General features: G+C 52.2%; 1 protein-coding gene across 1 annotated transcript; it reads left to right on the top strand.

Moving 5' to 3' along the window:
* Window positions 1–571: 571 nt before the first annotated feature.
* Window positions 572–16,715, top strand: RND2 (Rho family GTPase 2). The gene is made up of 5 exons (XM_032711451.1): window positions 572–733; window positions 827–914; window positions 11,214–11,323; window positions 14,417–14,551; window positions 15,391–16,715. The coding sequence occupies exons 1-5, from the start codon at window positions 632–634 to the stop codon at window positions 15,637–15,639; spliced, it is 684 nt and encodes a 227-aa protein (XP_032567342.1). The 5' UTR covers window positions 572–631; the 3' UTR covers window positions 15,640–16,715.
* Window positions 16,716–23,372: the final 6,657 nt, after the last annotated feature.

Genomic DNA, 23,372 nt, shown 5'->3' with positions numbered 1-23,372 from the left:
CGCCCCGGGGTTGCGGGGCCGGGGGCTGGGCAGGGACCACGGTGAAGCGGGCGGGGGCGGCGGGGCCGTGCCCACTCCCGGCTCCGGGGCCGTGCCCACTCCCGGCTCCGGGGCCGTGCCCACTCCCGGCTCCGGGGCCGTGCCCACTCCCGGCTCCGGGGCCGTGCCCACTCCCGGCTCCGGGGCCGTGCCCACTCCCGGCTCCGGGGCCGTGCCCACTCCCGGCTCCGGGGCCGTGCCCACTCCCGGCTCCGGGGCCGTGCCCACTCCCGGCTCCGGGGCCGTGCCCACTCCCGGCTCCGGGGCCGTGCCCACTCCCGGCTCCGGGGCCGTGCCCACTCCCGGCTCCGGGGCCGTGCCCACTCCCGGCTCCGGGGCCGTGCCCACTCCCGGCTCCGGACCCGCCACCCCCGCGCCGTCTCCCGGGATCAGCGCCGAGCGCCGGCAGCGCCGAGGGGACGCCCCGAGGGGGCGGCGGGGCAGGCGGGGGGCGGCTCCCGGGGCCGTGGCGGCGCGGCCCTGCCCAGCGCCGGCTTCGCTCCGCGCCTGGTTGGTGCTGTCGGGGCCGGGGGCGCGGCCAGGCCGGGGCCGATCCGGTAAAGCGGCGGCGCGGGCGGCGCGGCCCCGCACCATGGAGGGGCACCTGGCGCGCTGCAAGATCGTGGTGGTGGGGGACACGCAGTGCGGCAAGACGGCGCTGCTGCACGTCTTCGCCAAGGACTGCTACCCCGAGGTGCGGCGGGCGGCGGGCGGGCGGGCCGGGCTCTCCACCGCGCATCATCTCACCTCACCTCACCTCACCTCTGCTCTCCCCTCCGTCCCCCAGAGCTACGTGCCCACCGTCTTCGAGAACTACACGGCCAGCTTCGAGATCGACAAGCAGCGCACCGAACTCAACATGTGGGACACCTCAGGTGGGCCGGGGGCTGCGCGGGGGGGGGCGGCGGGGCCGGCCTCGTCCCTCCCACAGACGGTTTCTCCGTTCCCGGAACCCCCGGGCCGGGGCTGGGGCAGGGGCAGTGCCCTCTCGTCCTGCGAGCAGCCTGCGAGCAGCCTGCGAGCCTCCCGGCCGGTCCCGAGCAGCCCCGGTGCCGCCGCGCCGGTCCCTTGTCCCGCAGCCGGCGCGGTGCCGGTGCGGCTCTGCGGGGCTGCACCTGCCTGTAGGGAAACAACGAGTAACGAGAGAGCCGGCCCCAGGAGCGAGGGAGGCCGGAGGGGAACGGGGAGGAGGGAAGGTGCTGCTGGGAACCCTCGACTTGGGGAGCGGTGCCCTGGGCAGTCGTTGCTCCCTGCCACAGAGCCCCTGGGGTTCTCTGGCGTCTTTTTGGCTCAGTTTGGTTTTGCCTCTTTGTGTCCTCGGCTGTGGATCTTTGTGAAGCTGCGGGTGCAGCTGTCGTGGCCCACCAAGACCTGTCCCAAACTTTGTGCTGTCTGTCTTTCTGTGGAGGCACGAGTTGCAAGTGAAGTGCTTGATGCAGAGCTAATGAAAGTATTGGCATCCCACAAAGTTCACATGCACTTTATAATTTACCTTTGGACTCCTTTGTACAGGCAGTGCAGCTGAATGCTGTGTTCTACTGGTGAATGTACATCATGGGCTCGCTGATGCTCTTTCCCCATATTTATGTAATTTCTGGAGTCCTCATGACAAATGAAGTCCTCTTGGTGTCCAAGAGCAGTAGTGAATTAAAACGTGACCAAGGACTTTCTTTGCTGTTGTTTATTCAGATTCCTTGCTGTAATTTTGCATCCACCAAATGACAGCTGTAGGATCAGCATAGCTCTACCTAGAGTAGTGGCTTTACTAAGTCTAGCTCAAACATGTAAAATATGTTTGTTGAGTCTTTTCTGGAGCTTTGTGATCCAGAAGACCTTGCTTTTGCTGATTTTTATTCCCTCAGACAAGAAGGGGTCTTTAGCTATGCTGGCACGCTGTGTGCTGTGATGTGAGCCTTAAGGACTCTGGGTCCTGGGGCAGTCCCTGGGGCTGGAGCTTTGGATGAAACGTTGGTTTCATCAATGTGGGTTCTTGGCTTTTGACCGGGGGCTGTGCTTGGAGCACAGAATGGTGGCTGCAGCGTGAAAGCTGTTTCATGGTGGATGGTGCTGGGCTGATGTATCTGTGTGAAATCCTTCAGACATGGCCACACTGAAGCCATCCAGGGGGCCTTCACTGCAGAGGGTTCCTTGGAGCTGCTCCAACGGGTGAGTCTGGATCAGGGCACACCTGGAGTGAGGGGTGGCCGACCTCACGTGTCACCCCAGCGCACCTTTGTGTGCACCCACAGCCTGGTCACCCCCATGGCTGGGGGGTTCCAAATCGTGGGCTTCTGCAGCTCTGGAAGGGAATGGAGTGGGTTATCTTTGTTAGGCTCTGAATGGCTTTGCTCTGAGAATCTCTATTTGATATTAAAAACTTCACCTTTGGAGGGTGTGGAAGCACGTTTGAGGCATTGTCTGCCTTTTAGGAATTCTCCAGAATTATTTGCATTGGTCTTAGAAATGTTAAAAGAATAGGATGTGATAAAAAGTCTTTAAAGCTGTGTATATGTGTCTGATCCATGCATCTGATGCTGTCATGCATTCGTTTTTCCTCTTTGCAACAAAAGATATGTTTGTCTAATATTTATCTCTACAGCCAAAAGGAAAGGGACTTTGATTCTTTCTCTCTTCTGCTATGAAAAATGTCAGACCTTTTTAGCAGCTTTGGTGTAGGTAGAGTTCATCAGGTAGTTTTCCAGATAAATTTCCTTCTGTTTCAGCTTTTATTTGGAATACAAAGGGGCTAGTTGTTAATAAACAGTCCTGCAAAGCACTACACAGCAATTTTTCCCAGTAATCAAACTGATACTTTTAGCTGTAGAATACAAGCTGCTGTTGAGTTTCCACTACTCTTTGGAGCCCCTTGTAAATGGGAGCTTTGGTAAAAGATGTTTTGCACAATAGTGAGTTGAACCAGCTGAGCTTAAGGGGCTGGGAGCAGCTCATTGCCCTCCCTATGGAGAGTGACAGGCACCAGGGGGGTACTTTCCCTTGTCTCTATGCTACTTCTTCTCTCTTTTAAGCCACTTTGCATGCAGGGGCTTATTGTTCATGGTAAATTCCATCCCAGCAAGATTGGGAAGGGAGATGTCGAGAAACTGCTCCCCTCCTCATGTCAGGACTGCCCTTTCTATTTTAAACACTTGCCATCTCTTAGATAAGTAATTGGAACTGAAACTCCCCCAGAAATCAGCAGAGACCTGGACAGAGGAGCTGGCTATTGATTTTTACTCTTTTATGAATTCCCCCCCCCCTGTACTTTATTGAGGAAGTGGTTGGAGACTCTGGAAGCTGCACAGAGTGAGCACTCCCACTCAGCAGTGGGAGGTAGGGTAAGAGCATTCTGCCTGGAAAAGTTCCTTTATGGTGACTGAGAGTGGCTGGAGTCTACCTGGCCACTCAGCCATCCCACTAGTAATCTCTGTACAGCCCAGGATGTTGTCTGCTCCCTGGGGCCTGTCATCCTGGCTGATGGCAGTGCCTTGGAAAATGCAGCCTTTTGGGCTGAGCCAGCCCCTCCTGTTAAATGGCAAACAGAGGCTGTGACGTTGGCTGCTGGCAGGCAGGAACTCTCCTTTACAGGAATATTGCCATGGGGTAGACAGAGGTGATGGAGAACTGAATGGCTCCCAAATTGTATTGAGACACCTGATTTCCTTTAAATGTCTTTTAAATGTTTGTTGATTAGTTTTTCTGAGGCTGGAGGGTGACTCTGGAGAGTTTCCAGCACTGAGACTCCTTCACGAGGATGAAACCTGTGCTGCTCAAACAGGGCAGATGCTGGGACTCTGCACTGTCTCCAGTGCCTTAGATCTGGGAACATACTAGGGAGAAAATCCCCTCATCCAACATCTGTAGGGTGCTGGTTGCATTTTATGTTTCTTTCCATTTGTGTCCCAGCTCGAGATAGACTCTGGGAGTAAAACTGCTTCAGATGCCATTTCACAGAACGGCAGGGATGTCCCATCCCTCCTGTCCCCTGGGAAGCCTGTCCTGTTTGCTAAAGCCTCCGTTAAAAAGCAGTTTGACATCCCTGTGTGCGAGGGAAGGGGTGCAGAGCCTGCCAGTTGTATGGGGTAGACACATCTCCGGGGAGTGGCCGTGCCCTGGCACCCTCTACTCGTGAGCCTTATGGATGACATGGTGCTTTGCTGCTCTTCATGCTCCTGTTCTGGCAAATTCTTTTTGCTCCCTGTTGGCTGAACACGCTCAGCACAGAAACCACTCTTCTGCACGGCGACGGTATCTTGTGGTGGGGGAAACTCCTGTTCAACAGGATGCCTGATGGCTTGGGAGTGCTGTTCCCAAAGGGCTGGGTGCCTCCCAGACCTGCAGTGCTGGTGCCCTGGACCCATCAGGAAGAGCTTTGTTCCTTGTGGCAGGTGGAGAAGGGCAGATGGTTTGTGATCATTAGCGATGCTCTGCAAGGAGTGGGCGAGTTTCGTTTTGGTGTGTTGGGTGTGAGAGGGAGTGCTGTTACCCCTGGGCATGCACTGGGCAGGGAGGTTTTCCTCAGCAATGCACTGAGACCTGTGTTCCCTGTGGGATCAGGGAAGGTCCATGGGTCTGCCCAGCTCTGGGAAATCTCATGCCCAGAGTTGAGCCACTGCAGTGCTCAGCAGGTCTCTGGCAGCGAGAGCCTTTGGCAACAGCTGACCTGCTTCCCAGGGACCAGCACTTGGAGCATTCCTACCGTGACTCTGGCATTGCCAGTGAACCTTCTGCCTACACTGGACTGACTCAATGCCCTGCCTGTTCTGCAGAGCTCCTTCCCAAGCACTGAGTGCAAGTAAGGGCAGACATGGGCTCAGACAATGCTGCTGCCCAATGCTTCTCCAAAGCCACAGTACTATGGCACTGCTGCTGGCAGGTCTGAGGCTTTGGCCTGTACCCAGGTGGACTTTTTGTTCTGTTTCCAATAATACTGGATAGGAAGCTACTCTGTGCCTTGCAGCCTGGAGTCAGTTCTTTGTTTTTGGTTCACCCCCCTATGCTGGGAGGCTCTGCCTGCCTGCTGTGTCTGTGGCCTCGAAGTGCAGGCAGGCAGAGCAGTGAGGGACCTGAGGTCACTGAGCTGCTTGGTGCATCTTTTGCTGCTGCAGATGCTGCTGCGGAGTAGAGCTGCCTGCTTCTGGTAGGAGCATCTTTTCCAGTGCTCAGTGGGAGGCCCAGCCTGGCACTGTGCCTTGCACAAGGTCACTGTTGCCATGGAAAGCTGCTGGAGAGGACTTCTCTGTCCTTTGTGGACCATCAGGGTGCAGCGTGGCCGAGAGCTGCAGTGTCTGCCACAACCTGCGGCGTTTCAAAGATCGGCGCCCACAGGTCCAGCAGTGCCCTGTGCCCTGCTCTGTGCTGCAGCTCCCAGCAGAGGAGCTGTGTGGCTGCCAGCCTTCCACAGCAGCCGCTGTCTCTTCAGCAGATGCGCTTTCAAGACAAGAATAACGCTGTGAATTGCAAATCCCCCTCCGCCTCCCTCTTTGCCTTCACTCGGCAAACAGTCTGCCTTGGAATGGCCTGTGTGGGAACCCACAGGCTGTGATAACAGATCTTTCTTTAGGGGAACTTCTGAGGAATGTTGATGAGATTAGGGAGCTGAAAGGGACTGAGTTTAGCAATGGCATCTCCATGGATGCTGTGGCTGTCTGTGCCTGGATTCCCAGGGTGCAGCTCCAGGATTGCCATGGCTGCTTCTTCTAAAGAGTAAGGGCAAGTTCTGTCTCAGAAAGAGTTCAATGCCACTTGCAGTCTGAGGCAGAGAGAAAATGTGGAGCTGCCCTTTCCATACCAAAGTAGCTCCTCCCATCCTTCCTGTTGAGACTGGGAGCCTGAAAGCAGCATACTTGTGTTGTGCCTCAGCACAAATACGTAGTTAAGCCTAAAAATACATGCAGCTGGGTCACATTCTCAGGCAGGTCAATAACCAGTCAGACAGAAGTTTTAAAGGGTTGCAGCAGAAATGCTTATCTGGAGTGGGTGGAGGATGGACCTGAGAAGCCATGGCAGGGCAGGATAGTGCCCAGGAGGATCATCTTGCTGAGCTGTGCATCGTGTAGGGGTGCTGCAATGCTGTGGGACTCAGGGATGGAGGTTACTTCTGCAGCAAAGGCAGCATGCCCTGTGGCAGCATCTATCCTTTGTCCCCTATGGATCCGAGAGGCTCAGCCTCTGCAGGACCATGGAGTGTCCTGGGAGTTATGAGTTGCTGGGGAACACTGCCATTAGTGACAACCAGATGACCCTGCTGGCTGCTGTGACCTTGTAGACAAGGAGAGGCATTCTGTAGGGTGGGTTTGTTCCCAGCTGTGGTGCAAACACCTTTCCCACAGCCTGGAGGTGATCTGTTCTCTCCTGTGGCAAGGACAGCTCCCCCTGTCCCCTTTGCTCCAGATTCTGAAACCTCCACTCCATTAAACTTCACAAGTGTACAGGCCCAGCCTTCCCAGTGGGGAGAAACCTTACCTGGCAGCCAAGCAGCCAGGGAGGGATCTAATGCCTGTGCACAGCAAACCTGAATTGTGCAGCATTGCATCAAGATAATTGCACTCGTTCCGCCCTCAGGCTGAGGGATGGTGCTCCCCAAAGGCAGAATGTGTGCTGGCTGTGCTGCAGGAAGCTCTTGCCACTCCTAGTCCTTGTTGTACCCCATAGGAAGGATGACAGGCAGGTTGTGGCAATGCCAGCTGCCCTTGTGATACGGTGAGAGTGCCAGGAAGGGACTTCTGACTCCCATTTGTCTCCCTTGTCAGCTGCTGCAGGCATGATTTTGAAAAGTCTGGTGAGCTCCTTGGCTGCATCTGCAGACCCAGCCCTCCCACTCCAGACACTCTGTGATGCTCCCTCTGGAGCCAGCAGGGACTTCTACAGGGAGATTTCAGAGCCTCCTCACAGTTGCTGGAGGGAGGTTTGCATCTGAGGAAGCTCCTCTGGACCTCTGGTAGCTGCGTGTGTGAGACAGGACACAGGACTGGGATGCAGAAGCACCCTGTGCCTGCCTGAGCAGGAGATTCTTCCACTGGTAAATCCAGCTGAACAGCCTCCTCCTGAGGGGCAGGTTTCCAGTAATAAGATCTGGAGAGAGGCCCAGAAATGCCACCTCAGCCCATGTAAATATCATTCCCTTCATCCTGATTATGTCCATCCTGAAGGTTTGCCACCCGGGCTCTTCAGTAATTCACTAGTCTTTGTATGTGCATTGTAAGAATTAAGAGCAGAGGTTAATTGGCCAAGCTGTTGATCAGTCCTGCACTTTTTAGACGATTGCTTGTTCCATGTCATGGAGCAGTTTCCTACTTTCCTGTACTTCACAGGGCTTTGCAGTGATGTTGCATGAGCAAGAGAAACGTCAAAGTGCAGCCAGGAAAGAAGCTTGTAGAAGTTGTGGGGTTTATGGCTTGGCCCTGCTTTGGCAGCTTTGTCCTTCTTCCCAGAGCTTGGCTGGACTGTTGGTGGGATCTGTCTGGCAGAGCAGACATCCTCTGTCCCTGCAGAAAGCAGAGACTGCTGGCTCTATGGGGAGAGTTTACAGTGAGCCCTCCAAGACAAGTGTGCTGCTGAGAAATTTAGGTCTTGGCAATGCTTGTCTCTGTTTCAAGCCAGAGCTGGCCAGGGCTGCAGGAGCCCCTTGCAGAGCAGATCATGGCTCTGCATGCACACTGGCTCTCCTGGTTTGTAATGTCCTGTTGTTGGATGGAGGGTGCCCATGTGAGGGGGCTCGTTATCTCTGGAACAGCTAATAAGGAACAAGCGAAGATCAGCACAATATTGGTATGATGAAACAGTATTCAGTCCCCTGCCCAAGAGCAGCATCTCTGAGCTGCAGTGCTGGGCATTCCAGGGGCTGCCAGCCAAGGAGAAAGAGGAGCTGCTCCTGGCTGTATACACCTCTGAATTTCAGACAACTGCGTGGATTTTATTTTTAAGCTGTTTTTTTTGGCTTGCTCCAGTTTTCCCCCTTTAATCATGAGCAGATGCACATAGGTCCTGTTTCTTGCAGACCTGGGTGCCAAGTGGGAGAATGACTCATGCAGTAAAGGAAGGAGGCTGAATCTGCAGACACACCAGAGTTGGGCGTGTGTGTGTGTGTGTGTGTGTGTGTGTGTGTGTTCGGAAGTGCCAGACTGTGGGTCTCTGGAGTGTCTTGCTGGAGTATATGAAAGGTGCTCAGAAGAACTAGAGTTGAAGGCACTGAGGCTTTTATGTTTTGTTGTTGTTGGTTTTTTTTTTTTTTTTTAATTGTTGCATGCAATGAAAAAGCAATAGATGCAAAAACTAGAAGACTAATCACCCAAACAGAATTCCCTGATTTGGTAGAGTCATCTCCAGAGCAAGCTGGGCATTGCCTTGTCTGGGAGCAATGCAACTCTCCTGCCCCACAGGGCAGCACTGACCATGGTTCCCCCCCATCAGTCTCCTGGGGTGGGCAGAAGCTGCTGCTGCCACAGCTGGGAGTGCTGCCCTGAGCTGAGTGGAGGTGCCAGGGGCGACTCCTGCTCTTTGGAGTTGGAGCAAAAAGTTAATGAATGTGAAGCAAATTTTGATCTCATTAAGAAGATAAGGTTATTTGCCTCATGCTTCCCTTCCCTCGGCCTCTCCCACCAGCATGGGGATCTTTCCTTTTGTGATCACAAGTGGTAAGAGTGTGATTCTGGGCACGAGGATGGGACAGAGGTGGTCTTGTGGGATAATGGGGGGCTGCACCAGCGATGCTGGCTGTCTGCCAAGGGGCTGGCTTGCTGCTGAGGAGCAGCAGGTTGCTATGATACAGTTTGCTGTGGCAATGTCTGTGCTGAACGAGCCAAAACCACCTCTACAAAAGGAGCATTCCTTGGCTGGGAGGGGGTAGATTTATCTGAAGTGTTTATGTAAAACAGAGAAGCCGAAGGGAGAGGATGTGTGTGGGAACGCTTTCCTCCAGTGCCAGGGCCCCTGTCTGGAGGCAGACACCCCTGTGTGCATGGGGGAGAGGGCATGGCTCAGATAAAGGACCTGACTCATTCAAGCATGTGGATCAGCGCTGGCTTTCCCATCTCATCCCCTCAGCCCACACCAAGCACATGACCGAAAACCGCATTGAAAGGGGAGCTCAGCACTCCTGCGCTTGGTGCTGCCTGTCAAAGCGGCCTCGTGCCCACGGGACCGGGTCATCTCGGGGCACGACAGGGAGCAGCGCATGGCACCGGCTCTGCCAGCTGTGAGCTGCAGCAGCGTGAGCCTGAGGCCGGGTCAGAAAGCCCTCCGTGCCACCCCGTGCGGCATCCCCGTCCCCAGAGCTGTCCGAGGTGCCGCAGGGACTGGCTGCTTTCCATCAGGGAGCGTGACTTTCGCTCCAGGAGGAGGGCTGGGCTCTGCAGAGATCAGGGTGCGTTTCTGCTGTGCTGATCGCAACTGCTTCCTTCCCGATAACTTGGCAGGGACAGAGACACATCTCTCCATGACCTGAGCAGGGGGTGCAGGTGCTTTTGCTCCTGTGGGCTGGCTATAAGAGCTAGAGATACCTGTAGCCAATTCTGCTGGGAATCCTATTGCAGATTTAATCCAGGGCATCTGCCTCTGGCTGTGTGGGAATGGTGGGGGCTGTGCTGCTCAGAGCCCCCGAGCTCTGCTGTTGGTGGCTGCTGGTGGTGCTGTGCCCTGAGCCGGTGGCAAGGGGAGAGTGAGTGGTCAGTCTCTGGCACTGGGCAGGGTCTGGGAAGATTCCACATAGCCCTCGGCCTGCCCCGTGTGGGCTCTGGGCAGAGGCAGGAGTGGTCATAGCTGTGCTCCCCAGGCTGTCTTGCAGAGCGGTCCGGGGCGTTTGCAGAGCTCCGGGTGTGCAGTGCTGTGCGAGGGGGCTGTTGTACCTCAGCCGGGAGCGCCCTGTGCAGGACCACGGGGCAGAGCTCCTGTGGAGAATCAGCCCATTCTCCTCCCACGCAGATTCCCATTGTCCCGGAAACATAAGCCACCATCATCCATAATTCATCAGGTGCTGGACTCCATCAGGGAGCCGCCCGACACCCGGGCTGGGTGCTCCACCCTCCTCTCGGTGTGGGAAAATGCTGGGTCTGGGCATCCTGAGGGGCTGCGACAGGAAACGCATCCGGCTTCCTCGGCCTCGGGTGGGCGATCCCGCTTTCGGAGGAAGCAGATTCAACAAGGACTCTGGTGTCTCCGCTGACCCTTTTCATAAACAAACAACTGCTGCTCGTTCCTCCGGGAAGTTTAAGCCATTGCAAAGACAAATGTAAAACCGAAACAGTGTTTCTAAGTAGCAGAGTGCAGTCGGCTGCACTGAGCTGATTGCTCCGTGTCTGTTTGCTGAGGCACCTGCACTCACCGACAGAATGCACTGCGAATAACACCCCTATGGCACAACGACTTTAATGCCTGAAATTTGCACTGAAGGTGTGTGCAGTAGAAGGTGTGCAGGATTCAGGCTGGGCTCTCTGCCTGCTCACAGAATTCCAGCAGAATGCAGAATCATCCCCTTCCATTTATGGATTGTTCACCAAATCCTGTCACTTCTTTTATGTATCGAAAGGAATCTGTCTGGCTTTTCCCAGCACAAATCCAGAGAAAAAGGCAACTCATTTTTACCTGTCTTAAATTCTCATAATCTATGTGAGCAAGCTCTCCTGTATAAAGATAGCAAGAGAGGATAAAAAAATAGCAGCAGCGTTTCCTGTCCTCTCTCAGCTGCACCTTTCCACTGTTAGTGGTGCAGCACCGGCATGACAAGTGATGGAATCCAGGAGTGAGTGGTGAGTAAGGTGTGTCCCGAGCTCCTTCCTGTGTGAGCAACATCCCCCAGCAGTGCAGCTCCACACAGGCTTGCCAGGGGCTCACTAGGGTGGGAGAGGGATGCAAAACTTGCTTTTTCTCTCTGTAAAGAGCTAAATACAAGCACACAAGGACAAACCCTCTGACTTCCGTGCCTAAACAAAGGAACCAAATCCTCTGCGAATCAAACTCTGCTAAACCTTGTGATGTCTGGTCACTGGTCAAAAAGCTGGGTTAACATCCTTGATCTTCAACAGAGCAGTCTGCACTGTGTGGCAGTGTCTCCAGTTCTTGCTGGAATTAAAGATCTCTGCCTGGCAGAGAGGGCTGAGGGTCTCAGGCTGGCCCTTCGGGCAAGAAGCAGTCGGTGGGATGGGACCTGCTCACCCCACTCCTCCCGCTGCTCTCCGCAGGCTCAGCGTACTATGACAACGTCCGTCCCTTGGCCTACCCCGACTCAGATGCTGTGCTCATCTGCTTCGACATCAGCCGCCCGGAGACCCTGGACAGTGTGCTGAAGAAGGTGAGTGCCCCCTGCCCTCCGGCCAGTGAGAGAGGTGCTCTGCAGCAGCTCGTGGAGCCACCCCGGGGTCCCTGCTCCCCATCAAGGCTCAAAGCTCTGGCCCTGTGGCCAAGCCTTGGCCGGAGTCTGTGTGCTCAGAGGAGGATGGTCAGCTGCTGCTGCTGCTGCCACCATCTCTACGTGATCTGTGCAGAATGCAAGATATTTCCATTTGAAAGGGGCCCAGTGAATGATGAAGCTCGTGGTGGCTTGCAGCATGTGTGTGAGGTCTGTCTGTATTCACACATACAAATGTGGGGACAGAGAGAAATGTGGGGCATTTGTTCTTGTTTTTTTCCTGAAGACCTTGGAAGGTGTTTTGGATCTTGTCACCACCAGTGACTGTGGATTGCCTGCAGCAGCTGAGAAGTGGCCCCTGGTGCCCGTTTCCAAGCAAGCAGAGTGCTCAGTTTTTTGGTTCTCCCTTCAGTTCAGCACCTGCACAGTTAGAAAGACAGCAATCAGTTCTCTATAGCTTGACAACAAAAATAATGAGCCGTGGCACTGAATTTCAAGCCTGTGAATGAATGTGAGATGGCACAATGCCACTGGCCTGGAGCTCAGGGCCCTGAGCACCACCTGCCCCGGCAGAGCTGACCATCTGCGCTCTGCAGGAGCAGCTGAGGGCTTTGGACCTGCAGGTTAGTGACTTTCAGCAAAGCTGACATTCCAGCTGGCAGGTCCCAGAGAGCCCCACAGGGCTGGGGATCCTCTGAGGAGCACCACTGGCTGGTCTCCAGTGGGTCACTTCGTGAGGCTTTCCTCTGAGATGGAATGAAGTCGAGCAACTCAGAATGCTGCTCAGGGGAGAGAGGAGAAATGGCCTTCTGGTCGCTTGCATCCCTTGGTCCTGGCTGTACCCTGCTTCCTTCCATGAAGTTTAGGGAGCTGTGGTTCCACTGTGCAGCAAAGCATCTGGCAGCTGCATCCTGTGTCCCAGGGGTGAGCCTTGGCTGGTGTCTCGTTTGTGACACACTTTGAGACGCCGAGGTGTGAAAAGCACCACAGAGCAGTGGTTCCCGTGGCTGTTCTCCTCAGAGAGCCCCAGGCTGCCAGGGCTGGACTGGCCACAGCCTGAACATGTCACATTGTACTGGGTGCCCTCTTGGCCTCTCCACATTTTGCCAAACGTTGTGCAGAAGCAAGTGGCTCTTACTCAGCGGCTGGGAGGCCTGAGAAGTGGGTCTTTGTCTCAGGAGTGTCTTGGTGAGGGGACAAAGACCCTTCTGATAACTCGGTCAATGGCTCAGTGTTGGCTTCCAGAGCAGGTCCTGGGTACTGAGCAGGCTGGGTGGAAGGGAGGGTGTTTCATGTGGACTGAAGGAATTCACTGCTCAGCTTGGGAGTCAGCAGAATAATAATGCAAGCGAATCACTTACACCTTAATGAGATGCAAACCCCTCAATAATTAGCTGGGGTTGGGAGTTATTTATGTCTCTCTGCACACTCTTCATGTGAGTCCACCCTGCTTGGTGCACAGCCTTCTCTGTGCAGCCTCACAGACACTTTGAGTGCTGTTAGGGAATGTCTTTTTGATATGGTAACTTAAAATAAACCCTAAATCCCAGGGGATTTCTTAAGTGCCGTGTTTCCTTTGGTGCAGGCTCACAGCCTTATGGAGGTGAGGAGAATTCCTAAGATACCATGAAGTTGAAATGGGTTTTAGCTTGTGATATCAGGCTGTTCAAGCCTCAGGCAAAAATACTAATTCAGCAGAGGAAATCTTTATTATTGCTGCCCTTTTGATGCCTGGGCTGCTGTACAGCATGTACAGTTGAAGGGACAGCCATCTGAGGGAATGCAAACAAGCAACTCTTCCTTTCATACAGAGAAGGTTTTCATGGAGTGGTGCCTTTGTTCTGGCAAGTCTTGATAGCACAGCAGATCTTGGGCTCCCAGAGCTGTCAGTCATGTGGAAAAAGCGTCCCAGCTCTCTCCAGAGACCAAGGAGCCCTGTGTTACTGTAGACAGCTAGGACCTCTGCCAGGTGTGAACAGACCCTGTAGCTCAAACCCTTCATGTAAATCAGGATGCTTGAATTTCAGCTCCAAAAGAACTGCATCTGCTCCTCGTTGGCCCTTGGTGCTCTGTGGCTGAGGCACCAGAGATCTGTGCAGCCCTTGCTGCCCAGGGGCTGGGGGTGCCTGAGTCCTGGGGAACAAATGTCCCTGTCAAGCAAATACTTGAAGATACCTGAGCTCATCTCCTGGTAGAAAATAAAAATTTTCCGTATTTTGCAGTTGCTTTGGTCTGATACTGGTTGAATGAAACCTGGGTCATTCTTGGCACTTCCCCACCAGGTTGTGGACACTGGATTGTGGCTTGGTTTTCTTTCTTCTTCTGATTGCCCGGGGTATATCCTTAACCATCAGTTAGCTCAGCAGGAAACTGCTAATTCCAAGTAACATCTTCAGCCAAGGGTAATCTCTACTATCTGCTTCCTACTTCAGAACTCCTAGATAAGTAACCAGGGTGTTGACATGCTGATGGGGCTGTACAGGTCTCCCCAGGGGGAGGTCACAGGTGATGGATTTATTTACTGCTGCAGACACAGCTGACATCAGGCATTCATTCTGGGAGCTCTGAAATGAACCATTTGTGTGAAGGACGTGAATTTTTGCCCTGGCCTTCTCCTTCCTTTGCTTCAATTCTTTATTTCTTCAATTCTGGCTATACCTAAGCTCTGAATATTGTAATGTCTTTAACATGTGGTTCCCAGTAGTAAACAAATAGTGTGTGTGCTGTGCAGAGAGCTCCCCGCTGGCTGTGTTGACCCTTGGGGTCCCAGATCTGTGCACCAGATTGTGTGGTTGTTATTTTGCCACAGCCAGGACTGGCCTCCCATAGCCTTGCCCAGGGGATGCAGCTTGGATCAAGGAGGTTTGCAGAGCATAATCTGGAACAAGTGAGCATAAAGAGGCACTCTGACCATTCCCATCCTTGTCTGTGGCAGTCATTAAAGTGTCCTGATGAGCTGAGCAGTGCCTGAACAGTCGTGACACACCCCCCCCTTTGGAAAATCATACACAGCAGAGCCTCTTGTTTCCTCTGCAGTGGCAAGGGGAGACACAGGAGTTCTGCCCCAACGCGAAGATTGTGCTGGTTGGCTGCAAGCTGGACATGAGGACAGACCTCAACACGCTCCGGGAGCTTTCCAAGCAGCGCCTCATCCCCGTGACACATGAGCAGGTGGGTTTGGGCAGGACTCCACATGGATCAGGGAGGAGAGACAGGGGCTCTGTGACCCCCTGTACCCAGGTCTTGGTCTGCAGCAGGTTTGGTCGTGGCTCAGGACCTCAGAGCTGCTCATGCTGACAGCACTCTTGTCCCCAACACTGGCAGACCCTGACTTATTCCCGATGCTCTGCTGAGCAGCCTCCTGCTTAGTAGCCAAAAAGTCATTCCTCAGAGAGGGTGGAGATGCCTGATTTGACAAGCTGGACTGGCTAAAGGGGAGTGTGGGCTTCTGCATCTCCTGTTTCAGTGTAGCTCTTCCCCCAGTGACCCTCCTGCTCAGGTTCTATGTTGGGGAAAAACTGCTGGGAGGGAGGAAGCCGGAGCTGGAAGGGTTGAGGGGCTGCTGCTGCTGGCCACCAGTGGATCCAGTGGTGTCTCCAGGCTGGCAACAGACCCGGTCTCTGTGGTGCAGGGGTGGCTGTGCCCTGGGCTGCTGTGCCTGGCTCTGTGTTGCACAGAGCAGGTGACTGTCCAGGTGAGAGGGATTGCCCGGGTGTCTCAGCTGCAGGGGTGGCATCGTGTGAATGAGAAAGTGCCAGTGACCCAGGGCCAAGTGCTTGGCAGCACTGTCTGCTCAGGAGGCCACCCTCACCTCTGGAGCTCTCACAGAGGCTTGCCCTGTAATTACAGGTGCTGAGGAACCACCGTGAGAGCTGTGCTGGTGGTGCCACAGTGCTCTGGCAGGGCTGCCAGCACAGGCAGGGTTGCCGGCCCTGAGGGAGGATGCTCCTTGCAGAGCACCTGTGTCTTAACCCTTGCTTCCTCTTCCTCCTGCTCTCTCTGGGCTGCAGGGCAGTGCACTGGCACGGCAGATTGGGGCAGTGGCCTACGCAGAGTGCTCCTCCAAGGTGTCGGAGAACAGCGTGCGGGACGTGTTTCACGTGACCACACTGGCCTCGGTCAACAGGGTGCACAAGAACTTGAAGCGCAGCAACTCCAAACGGGGACTGAAGCGGGTGTCACAGATGCCTGGCAGGACAGACTTACTGAGTGACACAGAGATCAGGAAAGACCGAGCCAAGAGCTGCTCCATCATGTGAAAAACAGGCTGTAAATCGTGTGTGTGTGTTGTCCATTTTGTACAGGAACTGGCTGAGACGAGGTGCTGGCTGCAGGGAGCCAGCCTGCCTTTCCAAAGCCTTTTTCTCAGTCTCTAGGGCTGAGAAAAGGTCCCAGCTGCAAATGGGGGTGCACGAGTTGCCCTGCACTGTGGAGACTTCTGGGTTGGCTGCTGCTGTGCAGATTGCTTGGGATGAAGGAAGCACTTGGCAGAGGAGTATTGAGGTGCTGGAAGGTCTCAAACAAAGGGAAAGGGAGCGACTGTCTGTGTGCCACCTTCCTGTACCCACAGCCTGTAGCCACAGCCCAGGCCCTGTGCCTTTGTGCAGCTGTTCAGCACACACAGTGTGGGGTGGGGGCTGTGTGGGACCTGGGTTGGAGGGAGGAGGGGGGATTGTGAGCAGCGGAGTGCGACCCGGAGGAGGTGTTCTTCTGATCTTTCTTTAGAAGAGAAAAGATGTTTGAGGTGGTGCTGCCCTCAGCGAGGCTGGACAGCAGGTGCCATGGAAGGTGCAGGTCTGAGCCAGAGCTGGGAGGGAAAGCACCCTGGGAAGGAACCTTAACCTGAGGAGACACCGTGGTAGTTGACCTCCTGTGAAGAAAGCAGACAGATGTCTCTTGACATGGTATTTTAGATACCTGAACTCCATTTGAAATGCAGCAGAGTGGATCTGGCTCCAAGGGAGAGGTCTGTCCCAGTAGATGCATCCTGAAAATCGTGGTTCCCTTCAGCAAGCAAATGCCTCTTGGGAGCTTGTGTGTGAGCTGCTGCCACCTGGTTGCTCCCCAGGCTGCTCCCTGTGAGCAGACTGCAATAACTACCCATATCCTGCTCTCCACCCACTTCCAGCTGCAGATTGTGTTGCATGGTGCTGTATTTGTCTGGTATAGATGAGCAAACTGATTTTATGTGTATCTGCACGCTGTCTCTGCTGTGGCAGTGGGATGGAAGGTGTTTCCTGCCCTCATGCCTTGCTCTCCAGCCTCCTCCCAGCACCTCCCGTTGCTTCTGCCACTCCCTCCCTAAATGCCTTTGACAACAGTGTTAGCCTGGGCTTAATGTCACGTGGACACTTTAAGGAAAAGAAGAATCTGCTCTGTTGCCAGATCCAACTGTGTCTGTGGGCTACAGGAAACAAATAAACATCACTGGAAAATGCATAATGCTCGACTCTGTTCATTTTTAATAGTCAAACCACGCATCCTCTCAAAATCTCTTACTGCCTGACTTCCCTTTCTGTTCAAATGTCTCTCTCTAGGTCTTGAAATACGCTTGCAATACCCTTCAGTGAAAAACACAGAGGACTTAGCTGCATGTATTCATTTTGGAGCTGAAACACCTGCCTTAAATAACCTCTCCCTCCATCCCTAATCCTTAAATACTGTGGAGCATTTGCAGGTTGTCTATGCCTGATCCAGCAATCTGAGCTGACACGAGCTGCCCCCGTCCTCACTGCATCAACATCTTTTGACTCAATATTTTGTGTCTACTCTTGCACCCAGGTCTTAGACTTCAGAGCTGCGTGGTGAAGGCTTTTTGGGGAATTGGAGCTGCTCAGTTACCAGAACAAGGAAAACTCCATCAATGACTGGACACTGTTGTGCTGTGTGCAGGTTGCAGGAGCATGAAAATGCCCACCTGCAGTCTAGGGGAAGAGGAACTGAGCAAGGCAGTGTGTCAAGAAGAACCCTCAGCATCACAATGCTTTTTTTTCACTCTGCAGGGTTCCCAGAGCCTTTGCAAACTTCGTTGAGCAAAACCAGGTCCCTGCTTGGGTGGTAGCAATTGGTGGCACACGAGTGTCACTGCCCACTCCTCATAACCTGTATGCAGTTGTTCTCACCATCCTTGTGTCACATAGTTACTGTGTCTCCCTTCTTTCTGCATAAGAGCAGCAGTATTTGGCAAGCACATCCCCTTATACAGTGTTCTAGCATCTTTTAGACTTTTGAATTTAATCTACAAAAGCAGTTCCTGAGCCACTGATTAGTTTAAACTCCCAGGTATTAAGTTTTTAGCTTGCCCTATAAGCAAATCCTTATTTCCCAGGATCTATCCTGAGGGGAATTTTCAATGCCCACTCCCACAAGATGCCCCCCAGCAAGGGAACCAGGACATGAAACTCCAAATTGCCTCTCTGAAGAGGCAGCTGCATTCTCCAGGGTCTTCCTTCTGCTTTCCATGCCCAGGTGACATCTGCCATACACATTCAGCACTTTAGGTGAAGCTGCAGTGCCAGAAAAGCAGCTGGTGTTTGGGGTTACACAAAACCGATGGGGATCTTTCTTGAAAGCTTCTTGTTCTGATTTTGTGAATCTGTTTATTTTCTGTACTGCAGGGAAATGTCATTGCTACCCAGCCCCTGCTTCCCCCTCAGCACAGCTCTAACTAGCTGGAAACCCATGGTATGAAAATAATGATGTTGGAATGAAGGTAATTTGTGCCCAGCTGCTTCTAGAACAGCCAAAAAAAGACGAAAAATCAAAAATGTGTAGCCACCAAAAAAATGTGCATTTTGCCAGAGTGAGCAGGACCAGACTCAGACTCAGAGCTGGCCAGAGTGGAGCTGGACACAGAAACGTGAACCTCATGAGAAGCTAATGAAAGCCAAAATGCAGATGCTGCCACAGCTGGGCTGAACCCAAAACATGCATCTGCCACACTTGTATACAACCCAGACATTGACTGTTTGAAGCCTTTGAAGGTTTGGACTTGTGGCTTCAGAGTGGGATTGAATTCTGGGCTAATGAGTATCCCCATCCCCTTCCCTACCCCTCCTCAGAGGGCTATAAGGCTGTTCTCTGTAGCCACAATTCAGCAAGCAGCTTAATATTCTGGCACTTGCTTCTCCACTAGATTGCTTGTCTAAAAAAGAGTGTTTGGATTCCCACAGTAGCTCATTTAACCAGAGTTTTCAAAGGAGTCCCTCTCCTTCACTATCCTTTTCTACAGAGGAATAAACAAGACAAAACAGGAAGCAAAATCAAAAGAAGAATAGAAAAGGCAAAGAAAAAGAAAAATATCTGAAGGAGTAAAGGAGAGCCACAGCTACAGAACAGATGAAATAAACCCATTGTTGGGTCCCTTCTTCTCCAAACCAAGCCAGAATCTGCAGGGAGCAGTTTGGGAGACTTTTATATGGGAGTAGATACAAAAGTAGTCAATGAAAGTGTTGGGATTTTCCCCTTTTATCATGAAAACTGTTCCAAAGAATCTGCTGAAGTTAATGACAGATAATTTGGGATAAAAAAAAAAAAAAAGCAGTGGTCCATGGGTGTGTGGGATGCAGCCATGGCCCTCACTCCTGAGCATCAGAGTTTCTGTTAAGAAGCACCAGTCAGCCCAGTGATGGCATTTGGGGGCTCCCACTGGATCCCACAGTGCAGGATTGTGACTTTGCTTCTGCAGCCAGGAAAAACACTCAGCACCAACCTCAGTACAGGCTGCCACACAGAGGCAGGGAAGGCACACTCATCACCTCATCCCACCCCCCTCCATGTGCCAAGGGAGGGTCCAACCCGTGTGAAGAGGGCAGGAAATGACCTGACTGCAAGTGGGCGACTTCCCAGTCAGCTGGGGATGGGGTTTGCTTGGGAGACTGGAAGCTCTGAATCCCTGAATCACCAACAGAGGGAAGGAGGTTCCCTGAAAGAATGACTCAAGGAGCCAAAGTCAGCTGCTGGTCTCAGATCCAGCTTAGAGCCCCCTTGGTCAGCTGGGAGTGCTGGACCTGGTGAGAGCTGGCTCTGGCTTGTATGGTGTGAACTCCCTGCTCCTCTCAGCTCCACACCGGGGCTGCCTTGGTGTGGTGCCAACATTGGGCTCACAGGGGCAGGATGGAGGAGCTGCTGCAGAGCACCCACGGGCTCTCCTCAGCAGATGAGTCAACACAGGAAAGAGAGAAACAAAAACAAGCAGATGAAGTAGTGGAACTGACACATGAAAGACAAGTAAGGAGGACTTGATGCCCCTAATTAGTGCCTGCGGAAAAACTGATGAGCAACGCTGCCAGTGCAGGTGTCCTACAAAAAAAAGCATTCCCTACCCATGGGGTGGGCTGAGCAGCTCACTGACAGGGACAGCAACCACTTCAGTCTGGGTCTCAGCAGAAATTGTTCTGCTCCCAAGAGTGGTGACTTGCTGCTGTTCTTCCAGCCTGGATCTCTCTGCAGCAGCTGCTCTGCAAGGCTCTGTGTGCCTCTGGCACCAGGTCACCAGCTCTGCAATAGTCCTTCCACTAACAATGCTAATGGGAGGTACCTAATCAATATCTGTGAGATGGCAAGAACTATAATAAAAATCTATAGTGATTCCAAGTTGGGCTTTATGTATTTATTAATGGACACCTTCCAAATCAAGATAATGTTACAGTGACAATTACCTGTCAGCAATCCCATCTCTACTAATTGTTCTGGTATTTAGTGTAATAGCATTGAATATAATGAAGTTAAATTATTGAAAAGAAATATATAAAGCCTTTATTAATAATTAATGACATCTTTCTGGTGTATTATTTTAGTAAAATTCCATGACCTGTAAGATTAGCAATCAGAGGACCCAAGAGAAAAGGAAGGAGAATGGGTGATCAAATAGAAAGAAATCAGAAGCAGCTGAAGAGTTCATTTCTTCTGTTTCAATTCAATTCTGTCAAGCTCAAGAACTGCAGTTGGGCATTAAGTCTTTCCAGATTGGACCACTGAATCAGGGCCCTGTTGTGTTGGAAGGGGGGTTACAGCTGCTCAGAGGCAGCACACCTGACATCTGTTTGAATATAAAATGTCTTTGCTTTCTGACAGTGAAGTGAAACTCTCCTTATTAAGCACAGGACCAGTTTCACCTGTTAAATGCTCAGAGGAAGATCAGGGCTAGACCTTGGGGAGGTGCTGAGGGAGGAAGGAAACCTGGGAGCAGGTGGTGGGGCTGCAATCTGCGTGTGCAGGTGGATGGGAAGAGGCCAGTGCAAGAATCCAGCACTGCTCCCAGCTCTAAATCGTGGCAAATATATAACACCAGAGAGACCTGCCCAGTTCAGTGTGAATCTGAGGCCAGAAGCACAGAGGAGACACTGGGGCTCCTGGCAATGGCCCTGCTTTGTTTTTCAGTGGCAAGTGAAAAAAGTGATAAAGTTCTTTCCTCTGTTTTACAATGTTCCAATCAAGTGCTCAAACACCCTATGTCAGAAATGGCAAAGAATCACTAATCTAAGGTGAAACTGAGCTGCAAATGAACCACATGATATTTCCATGTGTTTACTCTGACCCCAGCTGATTTCCACAACTGTAAATTAATCATCTTATTTCGTTTAATCAATCAACCCATTGTAATCAATTGAAATGTATATATGCAAAAATGGCAAATGCTTCTCTCAGAAAGGGCCTTGAGGGAACGTGCATGGCAGCAGCCATGCTCTGGAAAGCTTGTTCCATTTATATAAACGAATAAATACAAATGCTGAGGACTTCATGATCTGAATATCAATGCAGGTAATTAAACATGTTTATTCTGGCAGATGACTGCATGCCAGCCCCTGGGGAGGCTCCATGAACAGAACCTCTTCCCTGAGTCTCTTGCTCTTGCCTGTGCTGCATGAATATATTCATGGCCCTCGGTTTATCCCCACAGAAAGGTGGGAAGGGGAGGCACAAAGGCCATCAGTTAGGAAAGACAATTATGTGCAAGACACAGATGAAATTTCCTTCTTCTTTTTGACTGGGTTTTTTGATATGGAGGTGGTGGAACAAGCCCAGCATGGTGCTTTGAAATTGCAGCTGAGCCTGATGGTTGGCTCCTGCCACCAGGCAGTTACATGGTATGGCTGTTAGGAGGTAGAACAGCTTCCAGCCCTGTGCAGGTCACCTCGGGGAGCCTTTCCAAGGGAAGTCTTGCCCAGTTGAAGTCAGCAGGACTGGGCTTGGAGCAGGAGTCCTCCTGGGTTGTGCTGTGATGCTGCCAACACAGCCTCAGTCCTGCTCCCTGGGTGGAAGGAGCCACGCAGACCTGGGCTGCTTTTGTTATAATCCTCTGTAACTGTGGAGAGTTAAAGAAAAGCTCTGTAGGTCAGGGATAAGGCCATGTTTACCTGTGTATGCTTTCTCCACATCCAGCCAGACTCCCAGCTCCTTGGTTCTCATTTACAACAGCAGAAAACATTTTACTTGCCATGGGACAGGGGCAGGGGAAACTGCAACCCCTGCAGTCTGGGTGCCAGAGCCACATTAGGATTAAGAAGGGGTCAGCAGTTTTTAGAGAGCTGTGTGGTGATCAGTGAAATAACGAGCTGCTCTCAGAGCCCAGTTTTCTGGGCAGGGCTTTGCCAGCAGGGCTTTGATTAGTATTGCCAGCACACACTCACACAGATGCACAGCTGGTTGCTTGGCTAAGGGTAGAGACAATTCAGTCTCCTTTCCCCCCCCTCTTCAACTCTTAAGAAAAACACATTAACTGCAGGGCTCACCACACAAACCTCTCTTAAATTTACTGACCATATAAAAACGAAAATTAATTATTAATTTAAAAATTAAAATTAATATTTCTGTGCTTGACTGTTCTCAAGGAAAGGGTACAGAACTCTGCAAGATACACTGAACAGTCTGAAGTTTGCACCCACCCTTTATAGGGAACAGCACTGAATTTTCTCCTTGGGACAAGGGAAAATAGATTCTCTTCATCTGCTTAATCTAGAGCAAAAGTCTGGAGAGGAAAAAAGGGCATCCTAATATATGATAGGATCAGGTGCATGAGCTATAAAAACTTAGTTCCCCAGAGCAGCATCAGGAAGGCAGCTTTAAAACAATCAGCCTCAGGAGTTCCCTGTGTGTCACAGTCTGCCAGTCCAAAAACAGGCTCTAGTTCTGTGCCATGACAAATAATCACAGTGACCAAAATTCTTTGATGTTTTCCCCCACCCACACTCTGTTCCAGTGACAGTCCCTCAGTACTTGATTCATTGTGAGGCTTTGGGCACCAGCTCTTCTTCCTCTAGAGTATAAACTTTTGATCTGTTTGTCTAATCCTGAACTGGTTTGAGGTGTTTCAGGGCTGCTGATTTTTCTGCAAGAGATTTCTTAAGCAGAAATAGAGCCTCAGTGAATCAAAAAGTCTTCCAAGCCAGGAATGAGAAACATGTGAGAGTGTAAGCAGAGAGGGAAAGGAAGCCTCCACATACCTCCTAGGAAAAGTTTCTGGAGAGGTTCTTATGAATAGGGGAAAATGTACAAAGGAATTAAAAGCTCGTGGGAAATGGCTGACCCAGCATCCCTCCAGGAACATAAATAGCTGTGCTGATGCACTGCATTCCCTTTGGATCAGTCTGCCCTTTGTCAAATCTTGCCTGGTAAGTACTTGAAAAGGATCTTGGCAGCAGCTCTGCCAGCTTCAGAAGAGGCTCAATCTTAACTTTGGGGTTTTTTCCTGTTCAGCAACTCTCCCCTCCATGGGCTCCCAGAGCCTGACCTGGCTGGAAGAGCTAAGCCAGCCCCCAACACAGCTTGTGTTGTTGGAACCCTGCACACGTGGAGGATTGCACCAACACCAGCCTGAGCTGAAATGGCCTTAGCCAGCTTACACAGGGCATTTTAGTGGAATTCACTGGCAGGACACAGCCACGTGTTGATGGCTTGTCTATCTTTGGCTTGCCCTTCAATCTGTGAGGGTTGTGCACTTGAACAATTTTTTGTTGACCAGTAGCCCTGTTCAGCAGCTCCAGGAAAGCCA

The sequence above is a fragment of the Chiroxiphia lanceolata genome, chromosome 26 (genome assembly GCF_009829145.1).
Source record: "Chiroxiphia lanceolata isolate bChiLan1 chromosome 26, bChiLan1.pri, whole genome shotgun sequence".
NCBI classification, from domain to species: domain Eukaryota; kingdom Metazoa; phylum Chordata; class Aves; order Passeriformes; family Pipridae; genus Chiroxiphia; species Chiroxiphia lanceolata.
This window is presented reverse-complemented; position numbering and strand designations above follow the sequence as displayed.

Excerpts from the sequence above, each read along its gene's own strand:
- RND2 (XM_032711451.1), top strand. The coding sequence starts at position 632 with ATGGAGGGGCACCTGGCGCGCTGCAAGATCGTGGTGGTGGGGGACACG. Across the intron at positions 734-826 it reads CCAAGGACTGCTACCCCGAG|AGCTACGTGCCCACCGTCTT; the intron begins GTGCGGCGGGCG and ends TCCGTCCCCCAG. Across the intron at positions 11,324-14,416 it reads TGGACAGTGTGCTGAAGAAG|TGGCAAGGGGAGACACAGGA; the intron begins GTGAGTGCCCCC and ends TTTCCTCTGCAG.